This window comes from Canis lupus, chromosome 16 (genome assembly GCF_003254725.2).
Source record: "Canis lupus dingo isolate Sandy chromosome 16, ASM325472v2, whole genome shotgun sequence".
In the NCBI taxonomy this organism is placed as follows: Eukaryota; Metazoa; Chordata; class Mammalia; order Carnivora; family Canidae; genus Canis; species Canis lupus.
In genome coordinates, this window is record NC_064258.1 from 54,002,013 (window position 1) to 54,022,567 (window position 20,555).

A 20,555-nucleotide genomic window follows, 5' to 3' on the forward strand; every position below is an offset into this window, starting at 1 on the left:
AAAATAATTTTGAAATGTTTTGAATTTATTTACAGAGGAAGACTATGTCTAAACTGCTGCATTCTCTTCTCCTTATGAAACAAAGGTGTTGAGAAATGCCTATGTAAAAAGAAAAATGATCTTACCCTGGGTGATAAAAAAAAAATGTATATCTCTAAAAATGTTATTGTTACTAAGTCCAACTGCTAGTGATATTTTAGATTCATTTATTTACTCATTCTGATACCTCTAGGGATTTTAGAAAGTAAAATTCATGCAAATTTTAACCTTCTGACATGTTCTTAAGAGGCCCAGTTACTCAGCTGCAGAGTTTCCCAACAGCAACACCAGTGAGTGTTGGCCTGGATAATTCTTTTTTTTTTTTTTTTTTTTTTGGTTGGGGGTCGGGGGGTAGGGAGATGTCTTGTGCATTTTAGAATGGTTGGCAGCATTCTTGGCCTTCACTTAACTAGTACCAGTAGCATCACCCCATAGTTCTGAAAAGTAAAACTGTCTGCAGATGTTGCCAGATAACCCTAGGAAAAAATAATCTCTGGTTTAGAACCTTTGATCTACAATATGTATCTATTGGAATATTACAGTAATAAGTTTTAGTTCCTTGGGATTTTCCTTTTTGTCAGTAAAAACATTCATTATTTTTGGCTCATCTGTCTGATGCTATTTTTGCCATCATACATGGACAAAGTTGGGAATAAATAGTTCTGAAATCATTTTGTCATTCTACAAGGAAGGAAAACCAATTCCATTCAAAAATAAGAAACAAGTGAGTGGTTTTCAGTGTTGAGTGCAAGAAATTAGTGTATATAGAGCTATCTTGGCCATTGTGTGGATTATGCAAATATAACTATCTACTTTGGCATTAAATTGGAAATTTATCTCAACAAGAACAATTGAAAGTGAATAGTTAAACAATTTTCTAAGAGTCTACTTAGGTAATGAAATAAGTATTTCATTTTTAATTTAATTCATAGATGTTGTAAACTAAGAAAGTGACTTTTTTGTAAACACAATTTATGCTACCAATAATAGACATAAAAAGATTCCATTCTTTATTATGGCCTTATATTAAAAGTTTACAATAAAACCTTTTGGGGGATTAGGCAAAAAATTGAATCTTAAAACTTCCAATAAAATACTTCCATTTTTAAACTGAAATGTAAGTGTCTGCATTCAGGGCTTACCTATCTGTGTCACACCAGGCTGATGTAGACATGGGTGATGGGGAACCTGTGGGAAAAAGAACCTGACTATGACACCTTCACTGAGACATTAGGTAAAATGATTTGCTAAGGTCATAGAAAACAGGTACAAGTTTCTATTCCTTAGAAGGATATCATTTGGTCTTACATATTTATTTATGACTCTCTACTAAAGGGTGATTTTAAAAATGAATTCTACAACTATGTCTTGGATGATTTTTCAAATCCCAAATCCTCTACATTCTATCACCTTGCCCAGATTTTGCTTTAAAAAGGTATTTTCATTAATCAAAATATACTTTTAAAATTTAGAAATTTGCCTAGCATGGGCAGTTATCTGAAGGAAACAGAACAAACCACCACAGTTCACCTATCATACAACTGCCACCGCTAAGTAAGTAGGACTGAATAAGCAGGTTCTGCTGCTGTGTTAGGGGAAGAATAATTTCAGCAACTACTTATTCTAATGATTGGATCTGACCCAAATATTTTCTAAAGAAGAAAGAAAGAAAACCCAATGGCAGTATAGAGTTATTGATCTTGAAAATTGCCTTATAATAGATTGATCCCTACTGATAATTTGGTTTCTTATGATAAAAGAATGATGTATAAAGATGAATAAGATGAAAAATATTTTCTTTTAAGCTTTTTAGTAAATTTCTTATAACTGATAATTTGACCGAATAGTTTTCTTTTTGCTTTATCAATGAAATTGTCCATGAAAATGTTCACTTTTCAAATATAAAATATTACTTGAGCCAGACTTTTAAAGATAGCATATACACAGTTTAAGAAAAAAATATAAACATCCCTTATTTTCCAGTTTAAACAAATTATTTACCTCCTCTCTCCCAAAAATATATATATATTGGACAACTAAAAAGATTTGCCCATGACATCTTTGGCCACTTCATGAAAATACAGTAGTGTGTTCAAACCTATCTTTGATAGACCCTTGCCCACTCTTTCAATTCTGATTTTACTATTTGATAACAGTATATGCTTTTATGTGAAAGAAAATTTTCCATAATTAAAGTATATGCATTTCCACATGAATTTTCAATTTTATAAAATTATCAGATGAGTGCCAAGTCTATATATAGCATAGCAATTAATTTAAGATTGTTGTTTGAAGAGATTATTGACATTGGATTTGTAGGGAGTTTTTAATATATTTATTTATTCATGAGAGGCACAGACTAAAGCAGAGACATAGTCACAGGGGGAAGCAAGTTCCCTGTGGAGAGCCTGATTCAGGATTAGATCCCAGGATCATGACCTGAGCCAAAGGCAGACACTCAACCACTGAGCCACTTAGGTGCCTCTGTAGGGTTATTTTAAAAACCTAACTTTCACTCATGGCAAATGCCAGCCCATTACTAATACTAATCCTAGATGACTTCCTACTTATCATTGACTCTCTAGGTATCACAGTTTAGGGCAGGAGGGACAACCTGTGGGGACTCGTGATTTTTCCCTAACAGGCATCTGAACAGCCCCTTCTAGTCAACAGAGAGAAGTAAGAGGAAATCGAGGTTTTGCAAGCTATGTGTTTAAAATGTAAAATGATTAGGAATCATAGTCAATGACCTCAAGTGTTCACTTTATGTTATGATTCTTCATAATTAGGGGAATTACAGATTGCAGGTGAATCCCCAAAGTTCTTTCTCATCATGTAACTTCTGGAATCGTCATTCTCCTGTTAGAGTAATAAGAGAATGTGTTCTAGGTACATGAATTATCAAGGAAGGAGTTTGTTCCTGATTATAGCTCCCTGCCTTTGACATTGCACACCCAACTTGGACTTCCATTGCACCTCAAAATCCTCACTGAATGTCACATAGGTTGCTGTTTGCAAATACGTACATGCTGAATGTTAAATAAGAGTCATCACTCGGGCAGCCCCGGTGGCGCAGCGGTTTAGTGCTGCCTGCAGCCCGGGGCGTGATCCTGGAGACCCTGGATCAAGTCCCACGTCGGGCTCTCTGCATGGAGCCTGCTTCTCCCTCTGCCTGTGTCTCTGCCTCTCATTCTCTCTCTGTGTCTCTATGAATAAATAAATAAAATATTTAAAAAAATATTTTAAAAAAAGTCATCACTGGAACCTCCTAAGGGATCCCTCCAAAGTACAGTACAGAATTAAATTCATTTTTAGATTACTTGAGGCTTTTTATTACATTTGAATATCCATTTTTAAGACACTTTCTATTGTAAGATGTACCATCCTTTTGGAAAATAAAAGGAATATATCAACATTTAAGCAAATGACTTCAACATGCTTCAAATTGGTAAATTTGAAGACTCAAGAAACATTTAGAGTGGACTTCTGGTATGATGTTAAACAGTCAACAAAATCAAAAGGCAGCCTACAAAATGGGAGAAGATATTTGCAAATGGCATATCAGAAAAGGTCTAGTATCCAGGGTCTAAAAAGAACTTATCAAACTCAATACCCAAAAAACAAATAACCCAGTCAAAAATGAGTAGAAGAAATGAACAGACATTTCTCCAAAGAAGAAGTATAAATGGCCAACAGACATGAAAAATTGTTACACATCACTTGGCATCAGGGAAATACAAATCAAAACTAAAATGAGATATCACCTCACACCAGTCAGAATGGCTATAATTAACAGGACAGGAAACAGCAAACGTTGGCGAGGATGCAGAGAAAGGAGAACCCTCTTACACTGTTGGCGGGAACTCAAGTTGGTGCAGCCACTGTGGAAAACAGTATGGAGGCTCCTCAAATAATTAAAATAAAAACACCATATAATCCAGTAATTCTTTACTTACCCAAAGAAAATGAAAACACTAATTTGAAAAGCTATAGGCACCCTTATGTTTCTTGCAGCATTATTTCCAATAGCTAAGATACAGATGTAACTCAAGTGTCCATCAATAGATAAGTGGATAAAGAAGATGTAGTGTGTGCATATATTGGTGCGTGTGTACATACACACATCCACACAGACATACACACAATGGAATATTCCTCAACCATTAAAAAGAATGAAATCTTGCCATTTGCAACAACATGGGTGGACCTAGAGGGTGTTGTGCTGCATGCAGTAAGTCAGAGAAAGACAAATACCATATGATTTCACATGTATGGAAATGTGGAATCTAAAAACCAAAACAAAGAGACCCTTAAATACAGAGAGGAAGCTGGTAGTTGCCAGAGGGGAGGTGGGTGCACAGATGGTTGAAATAGAAATGGGGATTAAGAGGTACAAACTTTCAGTTATGAAATAAGTAAGTCATGGAGATAGAAACTATAGTGTAGGGAATATAGTCAGTAATATTACAACAACATTGTACAGTGGCAGATGGTGACTAGATTTATTGTGGTGACCACTGAGAAATGTATAGAATTGTTGAATCAATATGTTGTACACCTGAAACCAGTATAACATTGGGAGTTAATTATATTGCAATTAAAAAAAAAAAAAGCTTAAAGAAGGGAGCTTTCATGTGGATACCAATTCTACTTGAAAGACTTGAATGTGTCCCTGGGTCAGAACTCATTCTAGGTTACTCGGACCCCCTTCTAATTCCTCATAAGTAGAGTATGAATGTGAACGAGCCATGGTTAACTGGTAATATCTATCCTTAAGATTTGAATCTTCTCTGGATTCACTCAATAGCTCTAACACTTAGCTGACAATGCTGATTTCCTAGGTTGCTGCTCATTTAGAACAAAAATGCAGAAGATGGATTCAAAGAAATATGGTCCCAGAACTGGTACAATACTGAGAGTTACAGTTTAAGACTGAGTAAAAAATTTCAATTTATCTAAAAAACAGTCTCTGTACTGTGTGTTTGCTCTCTAAAGATGTTATAATGACAAGTCATTCCACCCTTCCCTGTAAGGGAAGATTATGTAAGATTTATAACTTACTTCTTTATCAAGTGTCTGTTTGGATCAACACAAAGATTCTAAGAAAGATAATAGGATTCCCATTTTACAGAGTGAAGTGAGACTCAAAGAAATGAAATCTAATTTTACTCAATTAAATAAGGACTTTGGCCACGATGGAAATCTGGTCTTTCGATACTAAAGCTTCTTTTTCTTCCACAGCTATAATAAGTAAAGTCTAATGGGAATAAGTAAATTAATTGCTCAGTATCAAGCTAATTTAATACCATTTTGTCTATGATAGCTTCTGCTTTTGCCAGTAGTTGCTATAAATTAAGTAATATGTCAAAGGCATGTTCTATAGAGACGTAAGAAGAGTAAAGCAAATGAAGGCTGAAATAAGGGCCAATATACTCAGAGATGATTACTTTTACATTTTCATTCTGATAGCAAAGATTATATATGTGCATTATTTAAAATTTAAAGTACAGGGGCGCCTGGTGACTCAATGGGTTAAGTGCCTGACTTCAGGTCAGGTCATGATCTCAGGGTCCTGAAATCAAGCCCTGAATTGGGCTCCCTGCTCAGTGGGGAGTTTGCTTCTCCCTCTCCCCCTGACCCTTGCCCCACTCAGTGCGTGTGTTGTCTCTCTCTCTCTTTCAAATAAATAAAATCTTTCTTAAAATATAAAATTTAGGATACAAAAATGTGTAAAGAAGGACATAATAATTACCTTAATTCTGCACTTTGGAGAAGATACATATACATGGATAGATACATGTTGTTTTGCTGCCTTTTACTCTTTATACACAAATGCATTCATACAAGCTATATGTGAATTTGGTTTAGTGAAAAAATATGCTACATACATAAACATCGTGTGTGCTGTGTCTAAATTGTATACTTCTTCATAAAATATTTATGAACCTCTTTATATATCTCATTTATACATCTGATTCCTACATTTATGTTTATACTGTATGTTATTTGTTCTTTATTATTGTTTGTATAGATTGCTTTTTAAAGTCATTATGACAGCCCCATGATGAATTTGTACATGTATCTGGCATAATTATATTCTCACTTCTGTTGGATGGAAAATTTATTCCAAAGTGAATTTGCTGTCTAAAATGGAGTCTGTTTTTAAGTCTCCAGTTTGAAATAACACACTTGCCTTAAATAGCTTCACAAATTTATATTCCCACCAGGATTGAGAAAAATTGTGGTTCCCTTCACTTTTACCATCACCAAATACATACTAATATATTTATTCTCCGTGAATATTCAGTTTAAGATCTTTGTTCAAAAAAAAAAGATCTTTGTTCATTTTTCTATTGAAAAATGTTTATTTTTTATCATGTTCATGTGTTATTTTAAGAATATGAGTCCTTTTCCATCTGTCATGTTTCTTGCAAATAATTTTCCTACTTTATAGTCTTTTAGTTTATAGTATTTTCTACCAGTATAGTATTTTCTATAGTAAACTACCAGATAGTTTACATTTTGTCTGTATATTCACCTCCAGAAAAGCCTTTTTGACCCTAAAAGTATAAATATGACTTGTATTTTCTATTCCTGTGTTGTAGTTTAGCTTTGGCACTTTTTATTCCCCATTTTTTATATTGCATTTTTTTCTATTGTGAATTGTATGCTTGTATTTTTCTATTTATCTACTGAGCAACAGTGTTTTCTTTTTTATTTTATTTATTTATTCATGAGAGACACAGAGACAGAGGCAGAGACATAGGCAGAGAGAGAAGCAGGCTCCCTGCAGGAAGCCCGATGTAGAACTTGATCCCAGAACTCCAGGATCATGACCTGAGCTAAAGGCAGATAGCTCAACCACTGAGCCACCCAGGTGCCTCTACCAATGAACTTTTGTAGGCTTTCGCTCCAGTTGCAGTCCTTTTAGATTCTGAGACATTTTTGATTCTTGAATTTTATGTCATATATGAGGTTTTCCTGTGACAAATATTTCATAAGCAGTTGGGAAACTGTGTGAGGATATGTTGTCACTTTCATTTAAGCATCTCCATCCTCACCTGCCATCTATTCGAAGGAGTTGTATTTTATATAACTGTATGGCATATCAAGAATCACCCCACTTATTCTAGAGGGTAATTGGTTAATATCAATATTTTCAGAACACAGACCTAAAGATACTAAGGTATATGGCCCACTGACACAATAAATGAAGGAAAAGGAGGTCCTAAAATTAATAGCCAATTATATTATCCAAAAAAAGGAACACTTTTTATAATCTATCAGGCTCTAGAATCATAAAAAAAAAATTTCTCAAAGTACAAACAGCACCTACCACAGAATAACTTTGATTATTCAAAATCATGGTGAAAAGACTAAGTTAAATAGTATCTTGACTTTTAAAGCAAATATGTTAATTTTGTACATCAAAATTAGAAAAAAGAAAACTATAACTTGTTAGAATGTAGACTGTTCATCTCTGCCCAAGACCCCCAGGTAGGGGGTGGTTACTTCATTCAAATTCACCTTGTATATAAAGCTAAACAATGTCCCATTTTCCCTTAATTTCAAAGTATAATTTAGAAAACTATTTTTTGTAACTACGGTAACTGCCAGACTATAACTTGGGATGTTCTACTTAATTGCACACACTAATATAGACAGGTATTTATGAGCAGAATTAATATTCTCTGAAGCGTTTCATGTCTTTTTCATACCAAAATAAATCTTGGCAATCAAAGATTTTGGAAATACTTAGAGGTTCTGCCAAATATAAACCTAACTGTGATATTGTTGTTGAAATCCCATTCTTCGTGGAATTATTTACTCTAAAATACCTTCTAAAAAGCTAAGATTCCTAAGTTCAAGCATCTTGCTTAATTATGTTTATTGATGCTGATAACTAAAAGTGAAGCAAAGTGTTAGAATGGACTTCAGTTTATACATACTGAAGGCTAATACAAGCTTAAATATACTTTCAAACTGAAAAATTTGCCAATTATGCAAAACTATAAATCAAAGAAGCTACTTTAGAAATTACGTTTAAAATTATGTCTTTCCAATTTTTTGTCTTAAAGACCAAATATAGGGCAGCCCGGGTGACTCAGCGGTTTAGCACCGCCTTCAGCCCAGGGCGTGATCCTGGAGACCTGGGATCGAGTCCCACGTCGGGCTCCCTGCATGGAGCCTGCTTCTCCCTCTGCCTGTGTCTCTGCCTCTCTCTCTCTCTCTCTCTCTCTCTCTCTCTCTCTCTCTCTGTCTCTCATGAATGAATAAATAAAATACTTTAAAAAAAGACCAAATATATACTTTACGACTTTGGTTGTGGGCACTGAACTTCATTTTGAATCATGGTATTGAATCAAATTAAAATATGAATATGATTTTTCCAAGTTAGTAATTCGTGGATAATTAATAATATTTTAATCAGGATTTGGCATATATAACAGTAAATCTTTTTAGTACGTTTGTTTTCAAATCCCTTAATCTGATAAATGATTGATCTTGCATGTTTCTTCGATAGGCGTATGCAGGCAAAGATTTGGAGGAACAGTTGCGATCAGCGTCCAGTGTAGATGAACTCATGACCGTACTCTACCCAGAATATTGGAAAATGTACAAGTGTCAGTTAAGGAAAGGCGGCTGGCAGCGTAATAAAGAACAGCCCAACATCAGTGCAAGAACAGAAGAGACTATAAAATTTGCTGCAGCACATTATAATGCAGAGATCTTGAAAAGTAAGTATGGAAAAGAAAATATGTGATAAGCTTCATATAGTAACCCAGTGAAGGCTGCCAGCCTGGTTTTTTGTTGTTGTTGTTGTTGTTGTTGTTGTTTTCATCTGTTAAATTTCAGCATTTGTAACACTAAATCCCTTTAGGGCCCAAAGCAAACAAAGTAGGAATAAAGATTCTCAAAATATAGCATTTTATAACTTCACTGTGAGTGGTTAAGAGGATTTCTCAAAATACAAAGATAGAAAGGTACAGCTCTACCAACACATTTTTTTAAAAACTTAAGGCGATATCCCACTGCAAAACTTTAAAAACCTGAAGACATATTTCCCACACTGTGTCAGTTCAACCACTTCAGCATTCTATATCTTACAAAATAATTGCACATACATTTTTTTATTTGGATTCAGAAATGCTTAATTCCTAAATCACCCAAATCATCTTTTCAGAGACTTCTTAATGCCATGTTGTTTCGCAGGTAACTGGCTTGGGAGCTGGACTTTTGGAAAGCTACTATAAGATCTAGGAGAAAATGTCACAGAAAATTACAATGCTGAATAAAATGGCATAGTATAAATTGGTGAACTACTTTTTAAAAATAACTCCCTTCAGTTGTTAGATTATTAATCACTATCAAGGTTCAAGATACAAATTATTTTGAAAACAAGTGCAGGCAAAATCTGCGGTTTATATCCTTTTTTCCTAAAAATTTTACTTGAGGGAAAAGATGAAAAAAAAAGAAGCTAAAACATTTAAGAAGTACATCATCTAAAATGTAATCTTTAAAGAGTCCACAGTGCTGGAGAGCTAAACCCCTCAGTCACTGGAAACAGAATTCCAGGAGAGAACATAAAAGGAAGAGGATAATTGGACTTTCCTGGAGACACGTAGGTCAGGATCCATGTCCCAGCTGATGAAAAATACCCTTACATTTCAAGTGACATTACCTAAAGCTGCCAGATAGCCTGCCTGAAAGTGATCTTTGAATTCAGTCCAAACCCATAGCAATTTCCTCATTTACATTTCAGTTTAAAAAGAAAAATTAAATCGTGTTGTTTGTCTTTGCTCAGAGACCACAACAATAGTACGTACTGTAGCAAATGAGCGTGACTGTCTCTGCAGGTCCTGCAAACAGCTATCTGTTAAAATTTCATTTTCTTAAGCAAAGAAAACCACACAGAGGTGGACTGTAATAAAAGCTTTGGTATTTTAAGAAAGCATAATCCTGATTTAGCTTGGCACATGGCTACAGAAATTCGTTTTTAAAGAAAATATCCTTTGCTGCTCTATTAAATATTAAATAAATATTATATCTCATTCCAATTCACAGGGCAATTTAGGATCCTGTCAACGATTTCTCTTTTAACATTATGGGTTGTACTTAAATCTGAAAACCTGAAATCAAATGTGACTTCCAACTACTGTGGGCTTTTCTGCCTTGGTGGCTTCTGTGTAACTTACGGCTTCCCTATGACTCGACAGGTATTGATAATGAGTGGAGAAAAACTCAGTGCATACCACGTGAGGTGTGTATAGATGTGGGGAAGGAGTTTGGAGCAGCAACAAACACCTTCTTTAAACCTCCATGTGTGTCCGTCTACAGATGTGGTGGCTGCTGTAACAGCGAGGGCCTACAGTGTATGAACACCAGCACAAGCCACCTCAGCAAGACGGTAGGTGCCCTGCTCTGGCTCTGGCTTGAGCCCGCTCGGTCACTGGCCCCAGTGCCTGGCCCCTGCTCTGGTCCCTCTGCAGTAACGCCCCGTGGTTCTGAGCTGCTTAGACTGTCCTTTGGGGGATGAAGCTAATTTCCCAGTACTCTGTAACGTGGAGGATGTCATCTCCCAAAGACAGCAACTGATGCTTTATGAACTCTGTTCCTAGTAGTGGTGTCAAAGCCAAGGGAAGCCGGTAATAAATAGTATGAATGTGTGTCTGTGTGTGAGATCTAAACATTTACATTTGGCGATCAATTACTTTTAAATGGTTAAGTCTTCTGATTCCAGAGAGATGATCCAAATCACAGATTCAAAATGTATAATGCAATGTGTGTGTTCTGCGAAACAGTGGTGTAGTATTGAAATAAGCCAACAGTGCTCTGAACGTATCCATTGTGTCCATGTAGAAAGCAAAGAAAATATTCCAACGCTAAATCCCAGGACTTTACCTCTAAAGTCCCATCACATTAGATGTTAAGCTTTTAATTTCATAACCAAGAAACTTACTTTTAAGGTTTGGTCTGGATCCAGGATTTTCAGAGCAGATGCACTAGCCTGCATTGTAGGTCATCTATCAAAGGTCATGTTTTGAGCTGGTGAGAACCACAGAGTGTTATTTGAAGTGGTGTGTGCCACTGAGCTCGGCACAGAAATGTCTAGAGAAGCCCAGGTTCTGCGTTGGGCTGATGCAAACTTCCCGCAAGACAAAACTGTATTTGCCTGAAAGGCTTTTCCAGTGCGTTTTGAGAGTTGGAATAGGTAATGTGGCTACATTCAGAACTGTACTTTGACCTTCAAAAAATGAAAAAAAAAATTTTTAAATGTGATGTGAGGTTTGATGTATACCATATGGAATGACAACAAATTAACATTCTTAGGAAAATAATGTTTATACTTAGAATATATGTAATCAAAGCTGCTTCTCACAGAAACTTGAGCTGATCAAAAGCTTGGATCCCACTAATCTACTCTTATTTTAACATAACTAAGTAGAAATGAAAATTGGGATTATGAACTCAGTTTCTTCCAGTACACTTTCCCATCTAGTTGGAAATTTCTAAAATTTTTTACTGTGGTGACCATTTGGGCTCTGGGTTTAGAGACACTGTCCTATTATACAATCCAAACTGCTTTCTTTTAAAAAAAAAAAAAAAGAATTGTATTTCTTTATTTTGCTCATATGCCTAATGAAGAGGAAACAAAATGCAAGAGGAAACAAAAAAATAAATTATAAAACTGAATTTTTTCTTCAATTTACCTGTGCCTAAACTCTAAAGACTAAAAAAAAAAAAAAAAAAAAAAAGCACGCACATCATTAAAAGGTGATGCTTTGGGGCCTGTCATCATTCCTGTTATCATCATAGTTAAGCACAGCCAGAAGGAGTTTATTTATTCTTGCTTACCTTCTAGAATCCAGCACAATGATACAGCGTTCCTTCTGGCAAGCATTAGCAAGAGAAGCAGCATAATTCTAAATATATTCATGCGTTTAGAAACTTAATCAGTAGAATATATGTTTGTGGGTCATGGGATAACATTTCAGTGCTTGATAAAATTCTAACATTGTAGTATAATAACATACAATTATAGTGATTGAGCACAGCAAAATTCCTCCTCCATAGGCTTACCCCCCTTACCTTTCCATCTTTATCAAAGATGGAGATTACTAATTACTTTATCAGTAATTAGGAATGTGTTAGCTAAGAAACTGTAGATTTATGTACACTATTCTGAATAAAATACTCCTCTAATTTAGCACGTTTTACTGGATAATATGTTTGTATCCTATCTTAACCCTGAAGTAAAACAGGATTTTAAAAATCCTTTAATAATTGCTGGAACTAAATACATTTTTAAAAGTCAAAATAAATATTTATTCCAGCAGGATAGCCTCCAAAAAACCAACATTCATTTTTAAAAAGAAGTTACTATTAAAAATGTTGCTGCTTTTATATCTAAACCAAATTCCATGAAAGGATTTTTGGCCCTCTAAGTTTCTCGAAATGTCATTTTTTTTTAAGTTTGAGAAAATAAATGTGAGTGATTGAGGAAATTACATGTGTAGAATGCCTTTAATAGCATATGTTTTTAAATGTTTTGATTAAGCAATATGATATGTATCCTGGATTATATTATTATTATGGATTTGACTTAAATCAGTATCAGTTTAGTTGATCCTCAAAAGGTCTAGATATATCATTTGCATTTTCCAAAGACCAAAAGGCTATATATCTGTCTTAAACATGAGATGTATGAAATAGCCTCCAAAGACAGATCTTGAAGAATTATTTCACCAAATAAAATGTATCTTCTAAGGCCTCATTATTTATCATTTCAAAAATGCGTTACTGGATTTGGCTGCTAGATGAAACTTTATTTTCAAAGTGCTCATATTGTGAAAGTATAAAGTTGAGTAGTAACTGTTTTAGCATTGGGATTTTGTTCTGTTGGTTCAATTCTTGAAATTCCTGTCTTTTTAGAGTTAATTTATTTTCTTGGTGAAAATCAGTTGCCAGTTGACAATATGTAAAGCTGTTTTTCACTACTAATTTCTTCTTCGGATTCTTCTATTATGCCTTGTTGATAGAAAAAGATGTTTTAAGATGAATTTTCTTTAAAAAATGTCTCCTGGGGCAGCCCGGGTGGCTCAGCAATTTAGCACGGCCTTTAGTCCAGGGCGTGATCCTGGAGACTGGGGATCAAGTCCCACGTCAGGCTCCCTGCATGGAGCCTGCTTCTCCCTCTGCCTGTGTCTCTGCCTCTCTCTCTCTCTCTCTCTCTGTCTCTCATGAATAAATAAATAAAATCTTAAAAAATGTCTTCTGCTCTAAGGTGTAATAGTTATTATTTTAGTATATAAATTACGTATTTCAAAATATATTTTCTTTAGATATGGATGCTCAAATGTTTTGTGCAGTAATCATTTCTTAGACGAACTTTCCATCCCTAGCACCGCACTCAGCCCAAATAATACCCTAACCTTGTGGTTTTCCCTCTTGACATGTGACACCATCTCGAGTCAGAAACACAGGGGTCGTCCCTGACATTTCCCTTCTCAGGGGACATCCAGCCTGTCCCCAAGTCAAGTGTTTATTTATCCCCTAAGTATCTTGAGTCCCCATGTCTACCACCATCACTGTAGTCCACTGTAGATGCCTTTCATCTCTTTCCAGTTAATAAAAAGCCATGCCCTCTGCTCTCTTCCTTCCATTGTCCCTCATCCCCATGCATTCTCTTAATTGCCCCCAAATGTGATATTTTTAAAATACAAATCTGGGATGCCTGGGTGGCTCAGCAGTTGAGCGTCTGTCTTCAGCAGTTGAGCATCTGTCTTCAGCCCAGTCTGTCTTCACTTGTGATCCCGGGGTCCAGGGATCAAGTCCCACATCAGGCTCCCTGCATGGAGCCTGCTTCTCCCTCAGTCTGTGTGTGTGTGTGTGTGTGTGTGTGTGTGTGTGTGTGTGTGATGAATAAATAAATAACATCTTTTAAAAATAATAAAATAAAATAAAATAAGATAAAATAAAATAAATAAATAAAATAAAATAAAATCTGGTGGTGTCAGTCTCCAGCATGAAAACTCTCCAATGATCTCCCACTGCTCTTAGAATAAGACCAGAATCTTCATCACAGACCTCAGTGTCTGCCCATCTCCACAACATCATCTGACATAGGTGTCCCTTATCTTAAGTTTGTTCTTCTTAATGCGCTAGGCTTCCTTGAGTCCCTGGGAACCACCCTCCTCTCCAGCCCTACAATTTTACTCCCATCTTTAAGTCATCCTCACCTGTTAGCCTCCTCCCTGCTGAGGTACCACTTCTTTGAGTGTCAATCACGTGGCTCAAGAAGTCCTTGGAGATTTTTCTAACCTCCCTGGTTGGATCTTGTATTTCTTTAAAATGCTTAATCGTTTCCCATACTTTTCTTTCATAGCACTTACTACAGCTTATAATCACAGTTTATAACAATATAGTCATTATTATTTGATTAATGTCCATCTCCTCCATAAAGCCAAGAACAGATCTGTGTTGTTCATCGGTTCCCTGAGTGTCTGCCACAGAATTAACAACATTCCCTTTTGGAAGCACATTAAAAACGAGACCCTGGGATTCCTGGGTGGCTCAGCGGTTTAGCGCCTGCCTTCGGCCCAGGGCGTGATCCTGGAGACCCGGGATTGAGTACCGTATCAGGCTCCCTGCATGGAGCCTGCTTCTCCCTCTGCCTGTCTCTCTCTCTGTCTCTCATGAATAAGTAAATAAAATATTTTAAAAAATAAAATAAAAACAAGACCCTCTCACCAGAAAAATAATGAAGATATGGACACATCTCCAGTGCTTACCCCACCACTGTGAGGGGGTGTCCTTATCCTAGTCCTTACTCACTGAAGCAGATTTTAAAACTACTGCCTTGGGGATCCCTGGGTGGCGCAGCGGTTTGGCGCCTGCCTTTGGCCCAGGGCGCGATCCTGGAGACCCGGGATCGAATCCCACATCGGGCTCCCGGTGCATGGAGCCTGCTTCTCCCTCTGCCTGTGTCTCTGCCTCTCTCTCTCTCTCTCTCTCTCTCTCTCTCTCTGTGACTATCATAAATAAATTAAAAAAAGAATTAAAACTACTGCCTTGAAGGCTAATAATAATATAGCTGATTAACTCACTTGTGTAATTTTTAAATAAATGGATCTGATTGCCTAACCAAAGTTGTATGCTATAAATTTCAGATCCATCTTTTAAAAAGGTTTGTTCTTGAACAAATGAAAGAGAAAATGCTCCCCTTCTTTTCCCATTCATAGCTGATATGAGTAAAAGTCACCCTTCATTCTCTTCCTCTTACTATTGTCTTACTGAATACACACTTACTTTACACGTGTGCCAAAGAGATACTAGGAATGCCTTAGGTAAAATCTGAACTCAGCAGAAAATCATTGTTAGTAAACAAAATGAATGAACGGAGTCTTCTGTTCACCATTGGCAGTTTTTCTGTGACGACTGCATGCGTATTCCCTATAGTGGCCTGATTAGGTCCGTGTTGACCTAACAGGTGCCCGAGTGAGAGCATTTATTCAAGGGTAAGAGTGTATTCTAAACAGCACACAAACTTCTCTGTCAGGTGGAAGCCTCAGAAGGTTGCAGGCTTCAGAAAGTAAAAGGCTTCCAAGCTAAGAAGAGTATTTAGTGCTAAGTGTAAGGTATGTGTAGGTGAAACGGAATGTGGTCTGGTATCCTCACATAGGATATTTTTTCTCTAAGAAAATCAAGTCTAGATTATATGGAATCCATTCTCCCTGAATTGCATCCTCTTTCACAGCCAGCCTTCAGGGAATTTAGGATGACTTTTATAACAGATTTATGATGTTGAAATCTTTCATTTTGCCCACTTCCTCCCAGTCATCTGCTCATACAACAAATCAGAATTTACCTATAAAATTTTCGAGGTCCGGTTTCTTGTTGTCGGTTTGTGTTGTTTTCAAGTTTTGTTTTGATAGGCATGACATGTACAATAATCACAATTCTTGCAAATTTTGATTTGCGAAGCGGTAGTGTTTTTCATTATATGTATCCTTAGAACAGCAGAGTAGTTTCATCTTAGCACTTCAGTTTTCTAAAGATTAGCAGAGTTTGAATTAAAAATTTGAAGTGAACTGAAAATAAGGTACTCAGGTCTCAGTATGCTGTCCCAGCATGCCTTTTCTGACTCCACAGACTCTCTCTACGTGTCTTCATTAGCACTGTTTTGATTTTCGTGAGGATTACCCAAATCCTCATCTCCAGCTCAGATTTCTCTCGTGGTTCCCATACTCAAGGCTGTGACTTGGCTTCCATTCTCATAGGTCATGGTTCACGTGCACCACCCCAGCCACACAGATAGAAGAGCAAGTAACTAAACATTTGTCTCCTTCCGGTATTCTCTTAGTAAATGACACCACTCATCTTGTTGGTTAATCCAAGTTATTCTTCCTTTCACTCAAAACCCAATCAACAATTCCAGTTAAATCTCCCTTCCAAACATGGCTAGAATCCATCCATTGTCTTCATCTTGCTGATCTCATTTGATATAGGCCGCATTCATCAATCACCTGGGCCAGCCTAGTGACTGGTCCTGTATCTCCACTCTTACTTCCCTCCGATCCATTTGGCTACATTATACCACTGAGGTTTTTTCTTCTCTAAATGATAAGTCAGTTTCTGCCCAGGCTAGCATGGGTTCTGATGGATCAATGCAAACTTTATAAGCTGTTAAATATTTGGGGCGGCACTCTCCTTTTAGGTGACATCCTTCAACATGGTTTACTTAGGCCCTGTGATCTGGCTGCCACCTAACTCTGCAGCCTCAGTTGTCACTGCTTTTCCCCAAAACTACTTTCCACAAGGATCCAAATTCATTTACTTCTTAAATTATGACAATATCTCTTACCTCGGAGTCACTACAATACTCTGTGTCTGAACCATCTCCTTACATACTGTCCTGATATTCCTGCTCATCTAGCTAATTTCTGCTCATCTTTCGTTCTAGATATGAATTCACCTCTCGGGCATCCTGTTGTATGCTCCATAGCATTCTCTATTGCCCATAGTTTAGCCTCCTTACCTCATCTGTCAGACTGTTTAGTCTCTAAGCTCTAAAATCCATGAAAGCAGAGACTGGGTTTGGGTATTTCCCTGGAGCATAGCACAGTTATTGGCACATAGTAAACACTAGGCACTAAATTGAATAAAGAAAGGGAACGGATTTAGAGTCAAGGGTAGTCATGAATTTGTTGATTTTGAAAAATCTGAGTGATATTTAGGTGGACGTGCCAGAAGATAGGGCATGTGATTCTAAAATTCTACAGCAGTGACTGGATCCTTAGCTATAGATTTGAGAGGAAACATCATATTGATAAATGCTGTTTGAACCCTGGTGTACTTGTCACTAGCTAGATTGTTCACATGTCAGGAGAGAAGAGCAAAAGCCAATGCTAAGGGAAATCCAACATTGAATCATTGATAGTCCCATCCATTTCTCCTTTTGATTTCTTAATATCACACCCCCTCTCCCACCCGAAGAATCCACTCAGATTGTTTTTAATCATAAAAGCAATTATTTTAATTTATATTCAATTAAGCAAGTGTGATGAAGCACCTACTATATTGTGCTTTGTACTCTGCTATATAGTGAGTATACGGTGATGTACGGGTCCTGCAATAATGGAGCTTAGATTTTAGTGGGGAAAGTCAATCAACATTTATCAAGTTATAAAAGTAGTCTGAGTGTTGTGAAAAAGAAATGCAAGGGTTTATGAAAATGCGTATCAAGGACAGTGAGTTATGAAACTCCCAAAGGCAGTATTTTAACATGTATTTAACATTTTTGCTAATATTGCAACTTGTAAAAGCTTATACCTAAGCAATACCTTTTCAAAGTGTATTTTTTATTATATTTTCAATGTACTATAAATGGGAGCATGTGATGATCTCTTTCAAACATAAAAGGAAGTTTCTTACCGCTGTATTTTCTGAAGGGAAGAAAAAAAAAGAGTTTTTGTCTTGTTAAAGGAGTTCCAGACATATATTTTAGCAACAAAAGTCACCAACTAGAATCATATAAATTTTAAGGACAATGTACCTTAAGTAATTTAAAACCCAAGTTTTTTTTATAAAAACTTCCTAGAATTTTTTTATGGGGCTCAATGAAGGGCAGGTTACCAGAATGTGTGAGGAAGCCAGCCATTAGTTGAAAAGTGAAACCATATGCACTAAGCATTCCAAAGTGAACTAATAGGTCACAACTGCTTCAAAGTCCTCTTAGCTATCTGCTTCTAAGAAGTAGATTGGGTGTCTTTTTGACCTCTTTCATAAACATATGCTTTCAGTATATTTTCTTATGAGAAGTTGTATATTTAAGAGATAGAACCAAAAAGTAGAAAGCGAATTTTGCAAAAGATAAATTATTTGATGACTCAAGTAGAAGCAGAAGGAAGTCCTCTGCTTTTGAGCCAAACATTTGGACTAAAAAGTTATTTAAATGTTAGTATTTACCTTATGTAGGTTTACTGGAGATAGGAATGAGAAAGAAAAAAATACCAAGCCCATGGGGCTTCCGTAGAAATCTTGGGGTTGGAGCTGAAGAAAACACAGCTTCTTTGCTGTGTCCATGAGTGCCAGCTGTAGGACTTGGCTCAGTGTGGGAGCTGGGTCTCTTCTAGCTCATTCTGATGGACATGCACAGCAGTATTTAAAATTCTGTGTTGCCATTCCAAAAAATAAGCCAGTCTATTCTTTATTATAAAGAAATAATAAAAGCATATATTAGCAAAAACATGCCAGATTATATCTGAGTTGACCTGAGTGCTTCACAAAATTTTCCTTCTATAGCAGAATATATTTAAACCTAAGTAAAATGTACAACTATAGAATGAAACTTAGAGGTATTATTTTGCACTGCAGCAGTCTGAAAGATTACACTCATATGTACTCAACAAGCAGAATGTGATTTGTTTGAAATCTTTAGCTAATTAATATCTGGCAAACACAGTTGTGGGAAATCAGGTTTTATCCAGATGTGAGGGGAAAATACCAGTTATCAGAAGTTTAGGAAGAACATTTGCCTTAAGAAAAACAAAATGCATCTGCTAAAAATACTCCTTTCTTCCAACTCCAAGTATTGATCCTGTGCACAAATTTTATTCAGTATTTCTAAAACTCCCGAATTGGAGTTTTTAATTATAGCATTGTGTATGCATTTCACGTATAACAACATGTGAAAATTAAGTAAGTACAAAAGCACATCCGGTAGGATCTGCTATCCTGTGTTCTTCCCAGATCTGATTTCAGTTCTGTAGGCCCTTGAGAGTGAGCCACGTGTTGTATGCTCACTTGAGAAGCCGTCAGTGGACCTTTAATTTTCACCTTTTTCAATTTTTAGGGGTTGTTTCTTTAAATGCCACATAGTTCCTCTCTCTCATTTTGCAATTATTAACCATACTTTCCAGAAGCTATAAAGTGCTTCTATACTTAATTATATACTTAATTGATGACTCAAAGTTGGATTATTTAAATTAAATATGGCAATGAGATATGCTATAAAGAGAAACTGGTTATATTTCAGGGTGTAATAAAGGTGCTGTAAAGGGAGGCCATTTTTTTTTTTTTTTTTTTTTGATGATTGTTCCCACACAAACATTCCTTTTGAATGTAATACTAAACTGTAATCCAGGATCTCGTCAGTAAGGAAGTTCTACACCTTTTTCTTGAATAGCCTGCAAGATAAGTAGAAGTAGGAATTGTTGCTTTACAACTGTTGCTATGCTGGTGTAAACAATCTATTGTTTGAAAAGATGGCTTTATTCGAAGTCCATTCTTGTTGGTGAGAATCGACTATTTAGATATTCTTATTAAGGAATTCCAGTAGGTAACAAACAACTGGTAACCTCTCATTTGGAAATGCTTGGTTTCCTCTTATTTATTGCAATTTTGTAGAATACACATTTTTTTCTACTCCCCCCCCCCCCCCGTTCAAGCTTGTTTAAATGCCATCTTTATATAAACCTTTTGATCATCAAAACCAACAACTGTTCTAACAGGCATGTGCAGAGAGTGTACCATCAGTCTCCATTACGAACTTTATTACTACTTAGATCCTAAATTAGGTACAAGCTATTATCGTGTATTGTTCAAGAACAGTTCACTTGATAGCATAAAACTGTTTTAGGAAAATCATCATGTTTAGAATATCAAAGAATAAATGTCATCATCCTCAATTAGTACTGACTGGGCACACATATACATGGAATTATTAGCTAATGCTGAGCATAATACATGAACATTACACTCTATGAGCTTAATTCTAAAATAGAAAATACTACTGTGCACACATGAAGACACAAAACAGTTTAGTATAAGCATTCCTGTTTTATTAAAATATAAATAATTTATTTATTGTTTCAATAGTGATGTGCATGGATAGAACTTGACTCTTGAGGAAAAGTTATAGTTACTATGTTGGTTCAGATCTTTCTATAATGGCAAGCACAGATTTCTTGAGAGTTAAAATGCAGGCATGTTAAGAGAATTTGTTGAACTATTTG

At 36.1% G+C, this 20,555-nt stretch overlaps 1 protein-coding gene across 1 annotated transcript in view; it reads left to right on the plus strand.

The window, feature by feature from the left end:
- The window catches only part of VEGFC (vascular endothelial growth factor C), a 104,506-nt gene that overhangs the window by 59,908 nt on the left and 24,043 nt on the right, over positions 1–20,555 (plus strand). The window contains exons 2-3 of the mRNA XM_025434044.3: positions 8,564–8,777; positions 10,257–10,447. Coding sequence (XP_025289829.1) covers positions 8,564–8,777; positions 10,257–10,447 — 405 coding nt within the window. The remainder of the gene's footprint in view (positions 1–8,563; positions 8,778–10,256; positions 10,448–20,555) is intronic.